The 6982-nt window shown below is 47.7% G+C and overlaps 1 protein-coding gene across 1 annotated transcript in view; it reads left to right on the top strand.

Moving 5' to 3' along the window:
* PBX3 (pre-B-cell leukemia homeobox 3) overlaps nt 1–2175 on the top strand; it is a 16349-nt gene extending 14174 nt beyond the window's left edge. The window contains exon 6 of the mRNA XM_009998923.1: nt 612–2175. Coding sequence (XP_009997225.1) covers nt 612–704 — 93 coding nt within the window. The 3' untranslated portion in view covers nt 705–2175. The remainder of the gene's footprint in view (nt 1–611) is intronic.
* The last annotated feature ends 4807 nt before the right edge of the window (nt 2176–6982 follow it).

The following is a 6982-nucleotide window of genomic DNA, read 5'->3' as shown; positions in this document are numbered from 1 at the left end:
AACTTTAATTCCAGCATTGCCCCCCGCCGGCAAAGACATAAGGCCAATTTGTCCCCGCGCGCTGCTCCTGCCGACGCTGGGCCGGGCGGCTGGGCCGGCGGCCCCGGAGACGCGGCCGAAAGCAGCGCCTGCGTTCAGGGGTAATTGGAACGTCCATCTGAGCAGCCCCACCTCCGCGTGCTGGCAGGTGGTGTTTGCAGTGGGGAAGGATGTTTCCCAACTTTGGGAAACCACTGGAGGGGGTTGAACACAATGACCCCAGACTCATCTTCTCAGGAGAAAAAGCTGAAGTGTTGGCTAAAGGGATGTTCTTCATTGAAGCACTGATGGTCTGCAGAAATCCCATAGTCCTAATTTGCAGCTAACATCTGGCTAAAAAGCTTCTGGTTTCCCAGCTTGCTTTCCCAGGGAAGGCTTGGTGTTACCACAGAGGCTGCTTCCAGCATCCCATGCCTAACTGCTGCTTTTTCTGTCAGAAATTCTGCAGCCAGAGGGAGTGCAGGAAAATCTCCTTCCCAGAGAATCTCCTCCCGAACCCCAGGCTTGCCAGTCTGCATACAGTATAATTAATATGCGTAATTGTATAAATTGTATTGTTTTTCCCTTTTCAGGCTAATGGAGGCTGGCAGGACGCAACTACTCCATCTTCTGTGACTTCCCCTACAGAAGGGCCGGGAAGTGTGCACTCTGATACCTCTAACTAATCTCCTAGCAACACTTTTTCCCTGAGCTGAGATGCCTTGATTAGTGCATTCAGAGTCACAGGAGAAAAAGGAAAGATTTTTTTGTAGCCAACCACCTACAGCTTTACTGTAAAACCTTGTCTTACTAGAAAACTTGGTAAATCTGTTTTTTAAAGGTATCATAATCATTTGTATTTATACTTAAAACACAATGTTAAAAGCACTTTATCCAATTAGGCCAAGATTTAGCATTGTTTATAGCCCTGTAACTATTTTATCATAATTTATTATCAGCAGTTTTAACAATGTTGGTCTAACAGTTGCCAATTACTTGGCCTTAAGGGTAAAAGTACAGGACAAGCTTAACCTCAATAGCAAGAGCAGACACAAAGAAACACCTCACCTAAATTTAGCTTTGTGCATATTTCCATGGAAAGTCGAGATGAATTGCAGACTTTGATTGTGTTTAATCATATCTCTCACAGAGTTGGAATAAAAAGAGCTGTTCGGTTATTTCGGTTAACAATGGTTGTGTTTAAGAATCCTTATTTGTCACATTTTTGTTGTGATCTATTGTCTTACAAATTAGATTGGAAACCAGGAGCATCTTTTCTTGCTAAAACTACCCGGACTTCGAGTATTCTCTCTGTGTTTGGACACCGGATGTAGGTTGTTCTTAAGAGATGAAGAGACTTGCTGCTGATCTCGGGGAAAGCCAGGATCTGGGGTTTTACAGTACGAGCTAGGTGCTGCACATGCCTGCCAGGATGTGTTACCTCTTCCTGGCAGAAAACCACCAACAAAGAAAGGAAAAAAGCAAAGGAAAAAAGCACCATCATACGGAGTGTTGTACATAGTGTAGCAAAAGAGTATTTATACATCTCACCAATCAAACACAGCTTTATTACCTCATGCGAACTCATACAAACCAATAGACTTTCAACATGTTCTGTAGCTTAGAGTGCTCACTTACTACCTCTGAACGATACTCACGCTGTAGTTTGTCTCTTTCTTATCTTTTTGCATCTTGTAATTAACTCTTTGTTTCCCCACAAAATGTAATGTACATTGTAATCTTTTAAAAGAATCAGGGTTGCGTTGGCAACTTTTAAAGAAGTGAAAATGGAAACATGGGGACTTAGGTTTAACACAAAACAGTGAAACTGTTGTAAATACTGAGAAACATTTTGAATGTTATTCATCTTGTTACTAATCCACGCAAAAAACAACAACTAATTGTAATGCATACAGGCTCCAGTATTCAGTACTGTATATTTCCCCCTGTGTAACAGGGGCCCTTTCTCTCTCTCTTTTGTATTGTATGCGATTCTGAAACTGATTGAGTCATGAAAATAATTTGTGGCAGTGATTCTAATGTATTAAACCGTTTCGTGTTACTTTCTAACTGGATTACACCCTGGATTGAAAAGTCTTCCTCGTGGTAGTTATATGTAGTTTCAAACATGAATAAACTTTTTCTTTCATGATCAAACGTTGATGTAATTTCTTCCTGCTGTTTAAGTCAGACCTGGGAGATGAGTGGGCTACCAGAAATGCAAGCTGTGATGAAGCAGGAGCTGAGCGTTTACGCAGACACCAGAAGCTGGTGGTGCCCTCTTGCCTGGTGGAGACTGGAAATCCTGGGAGAGGTGAATCTGGCAGGGAGCAGGGGCAGGAGCAGGGTGGAGGCCTCCCCAGCCCCTGCCTCCACATCCACTCGGCTCCACTCTGGAGCAAAAATTCAAATGGAGGCAAAGGAAAGGGTCAGTCCTTGAGTTTAGCAATCATCAGAATATTCACTCTTAATTACCATCTTTATTTAACATTAACTTTGGAACTACAGCCTTGGCTAGCAAGCATAATGTGATTATAAAAATATTTTTCTTTATTAAAAAAAACTTTTTTGGAAGGACGTATATATATAAATGCTAATTTTATATCTTTTTAATAAAGTAAAGGTCAATAACAGGTAATAGCCTATTTACCATATCTCAAGGAAATTGACTCACAGGAAATGAAATTAACGTTAATCACTTACAGCAAATGGTCTTTGATAAATATAACTACTTACTATTTGGGTTAGTGTAGCTAGGCAGGAGTGGAGCTAGAGCCTGTGCTGGGCTGGAGCCACCACCTGCCTGTCACCTTTCCTTTCCACTCAGCTGGTCAAGCCTTTAGGTGGTGTTTTGGTGGCTAAACAATTATTTGCATGATTCAGTTAGCTTGTGAGTCAGCTTTTGTTACCAACAATTCTCATGTTGGGTTATTTTTTAGAAGACCTTTGTTTATCTGCTCTCACCCCCCCCAGGACAATGGCCACTCTGCTCCCTCTGCATCCTGCGTGCCCTTGTGCAGCAGTTGTTGCTTCTGCTTTTCTTTATGGAGCAGACACAACTTCTCAGTCAGTTTTAGAATTGGACATTGCTCCTTTCACTACAGGTGGTGCTTTTAAATTAATAAGTAAATAACTATATAGGCATTACAAATCCTTTTTTACCAGTTAACAAGAGTTCAGGCAGATGGGAACATGGAGTTCCAAAGACTTGTTTGTGTTTGGAGGATAAAGCACCAAACAATTTACATTTCCTAATGGAGCTTCCCAAGTCTATACGATCGGTGTTTCTGCTCCAGCTCAATGGAAACAGTATTTTAAATGTGAAGTTTGTCAGTAGAGACATAGGCAGCGTAATGAACACACAGACGTCCCTCATCTTGATCACATCTCTGCTGGCCACAGGCAAGGACCTGTCACACGCAGAGGAGGTTCATAGGAAGGCCATCAACAACCTTTGGGCTGCACTTGCATGCCCCGCGCCCGCTGGGCATCATTAGTGAGCTGCTTTACAGCATTAAGGCTTTGGGTTCCTTTGAATTACAAGTGCAATTTGGCCTTTCCTTACATTGGAGAGCAGCCACGTGGTTACATGGCAAATAATAAACATCTTATCCTTGAGGCGTGATCACACATCAGAAAGGTTTACTGCAAGCACCAGCATTAGGATCATGCTGTCATCAGGATTGTGTTTCACCCAGTAGCTACACCCTGAAGGGCCATCAGGGCCTGATGCAGGAACAGACTTGTGTGAGGAATCCTGTTCCACACAGGCACCTGGCTGGGGCTGCAGCCCCCCCAGCCCTGTGGAACCTTTGCTGCAGCACCATGCACCCACCCCAGCCTGGGGAGGACACCCACATCCCTCCACCCACAGAAGTGAAGAAGGTGATGCTCATAAAATCATAGAATCATAGAATGGTTAAGGTTGGAAGGGATCTTAAAGATCATCAGGTTCCAACCTCCCTGCCATGAGCAGGGACACCTCCCACCACTTTGAATTACAAGTGCAATTTGGCCTTTCCTTACATTGGAGAGCAGCCACGTGGTTACATGGCAAATAATAAACATCTTATCCTTGAGGCGTGATCACACATCAGAAAGGTTTACTGCAAGCACCAGCATTAGGATCATGCTGTCATCAGGATTGTGTTTCACCCAGTAGCTACACCCTGAAGGGCCATCAGGGCCTGATGCAGGAACAGACTTGTGTGAGGAATCCTGTTCCACACAGGCACCTGGCTGGGGCTGCAGCCCCCCCAGCCCTGTGGAACCTTTGCTGCAGCACCATGCACCCACCCCAGCCTGGGGAGGACACCCACATCCCTCCACCCACAGAAGTGAAGAAGGTGATGCTCATAAAATCATAGAATCATAGAATGGTTAAGGTTGGAAGGGATCTTAAAGATCATCAGGTTCCAACCTCCCTGCCATGAGCAGGGACACCTCCCACCAGCCCAGATTGCACAAGCCTCACCCAACCTGCCCTTGAACACCTCCAGGGAGGGGCCAGCCACAACCTCCCTGGGCAACCTGCTCCAGGACCTTACTACCTCATGGTGAAGAATTTCTTCCTGATGATCTTAGACACCAAGCTTCTGGCTCCCTGTGCATCCAGCCTTGGATGAAATGAAGGATCCTCAGTGCAGGAAGGGAAGAGTCAGGGAGATTGCGACCTTCTGGCACGACAAATTCCATGCCCTACGGGACTGCGTCAATGGGGACGTTGGCATTAAGCGTGCCAGGCTGACCAGCACAGTGCTGTCCTGTAGCAGTGTCTTTTGCAAAGACCACGCACAAGTTGCCTGTCAAGATGCTGATGCCAATATCTGTGCCATGTATTTCCAATGTGATAAAAATAACTCCAAGTAACTGAAGATGTTTCCAGTTTGTGTTAATAAAATACATCCTTTTAAAGAATGGAATTCTTCAAAGATTGGCAAATTTTATTTTATTTCATTAGCTTTAATGTCACTGCCATATGGACTGTGAAGAAAAGTGAATCATTAGATCAGAGGGACTGAGTTATCAGCATGACACAGAAAGCACTGATACAATTGCTAAGGAAAAACCCTGGGAGTGATTTATTGCATGCATTGTATTAGCCACAGAGGAGTTATGATATGCTCCCCATTCCTGTATCATATTAGGATTTTATTAGTCTAATATGACACGGTAATATAATATATGATTATATTTCCCATCCAGTTATCCTTCCCTTGGTGGCAGAGAGCAGGAGAAGGTTTTGCACACAGCAGCTCCCCAGCCATCACCCTCAGTGGAGAGGGGCTACCTGGGACAGCACAGCTGCCAAACTGAACTCCTGAGCTTTCCAGGGGGATATGGGGGCTGCTCCCCTCCTGTGGACACACTGCCCACCTCAGGCAGACCATCTGCTGCAGGGTTTGTTTTCCCTGTGCACACAAAGCCACTCGCTCCTTCCTGCTCAGGTAACAGTGGGCAGGATGGTGCTGGCATTTAAGATCTGTGCTTATTTGCAGCACCTGAGAAACTGGCTCTGACATGCCAGAGCAAATCTGCTGTCAGTGTCAGCCCTGCCGAGGCATCCCACAGCAGTGGTGAGGCTCAACGCAGTGGGAGGAATGATGTGAGTAGAGCAGGGTGCAGGGCTGAAACTGTAAGATAAGCACAGGAGGTCTTGGTGTAGCTGGCAATGCAGCCACAAGCCTGGGGTGCTGCCTGCAGCTGCTGCTCCCTCAGAGGCCACCAGAGCAGCATCTGAGCCAGTGGGAAAAGGCCCTGAGCTACGTCTGTGCCAGGCAGGCAAGGAATGGTCCAGCTGGGGGGTCTAGGGGCTCTCCCTCCCACACGTGCCCATCGCCCCAGTCCTTCTCGTCCCGCTGGGCACCATGCACTGTTGGCCAGCAAAAGGATGTTTGGCACCAGCACCAGTGGGGACAGCCAGCTCCTGCTGGGCACACCTGGGGGCTTGTGGGGCAGGGCACCCAATGTGCCAGCATTATGGCCAGTGCTGCCAGCTGAGCTCAGCCTCAGGCTGGGCTCCCACACCACACTAATTGCTCTACCCCATTATAGCTTCCACCTGGCCCCACAGCTCGTCCTGTGTGACCCTGCCCACTGAGAACTCTCCCAACAAATCCTGAAGAAAAACTTTTCTTCGAAGTTTCCCTGGTGTCCCCCGTCCGTTTGTCGCCAAATCCCCCGTTCCGCCCGTGAGGCGGCTCTGAAGCAAACGCCGTTTGTAGCCTCGGTCTTGCCTCCAGCAGCAGGAAAAAAAGTTCAAGCATGTCAGAGTGCTACTAGGTGATAAATCCCAAAATCTGTATCAAAGCTTATTTGATCATCTTCCTGTCATTGGTATAATAAAAAGGATTAATTTATTGGAGACCGCCAAAACCCTCATGTGGCAACAAATTTAAGGATCTTGTTTATACAGGCTCATTAAAACCAATTAATTTCATTCATATCTGTGACTATTAACGTGGGTGCAGACATATGTGCCTGTCTAGGGGTGCTGTGGGTGTGTATGTGACACACGTGGCTGTGCTCTGCCTACGTAAGATGCCCTGGGCATCCCCAGGGAGCACACCTCTGGGCCAGTGCCCTCCAGAGGCTCAGGGGCCCTCCACCTCCATCACCCCAACATGTCTGGTGGCACATGGGGTAAGGGAGAATACTGGAGGGTCTTGGGGATGTTCCTTGCTGCAGCTCCAGGGAACTGTCGTGGTGCCTTTTGGTGCCTGCCCCCCGAAGCAGAGCCCCAGGGGGACCCCAGCCCCTTGCCTGTGGCCACACCACCTTTGGGGGAGCAGGGGGGACTGACAGCCGGCACTGCCCTGGCCCTGGCACTAGCCCTGGCCCTGGCACTGCCCTGGCACTGCCCTGGCACTGCCCTGGCACTGCTCTGGCACTGCCCTGGCCTTGGCACTGCCCTGGCACTGGCTGGGGCAGCCCCCCCGCCCGCGGGCAGACCGCCCGCCCCCCG

The sequence above is a fragment of the Chaetura pelagica genome, unplaced genomic scaffold (assembly GCF_000747805.2).
Source record: "Chaetura pelagica isolate M959 unplaced genomic scaffold, ChaPel_1.0 scaffold405, whole genome shotgun sequence".
In the NCBI taxonomy this organism is placed as follows: Eukaryota; Metazoa; Chordata; class Aves; order Apodiformes; family Apodidae; genus Chaetura; species Chaetura pelagica.
The sequence above is the reverse complement of the archived record's forward strand: the minus strand, read 5'-3'. Positions and strand labels throughout refer to the sequence as shown.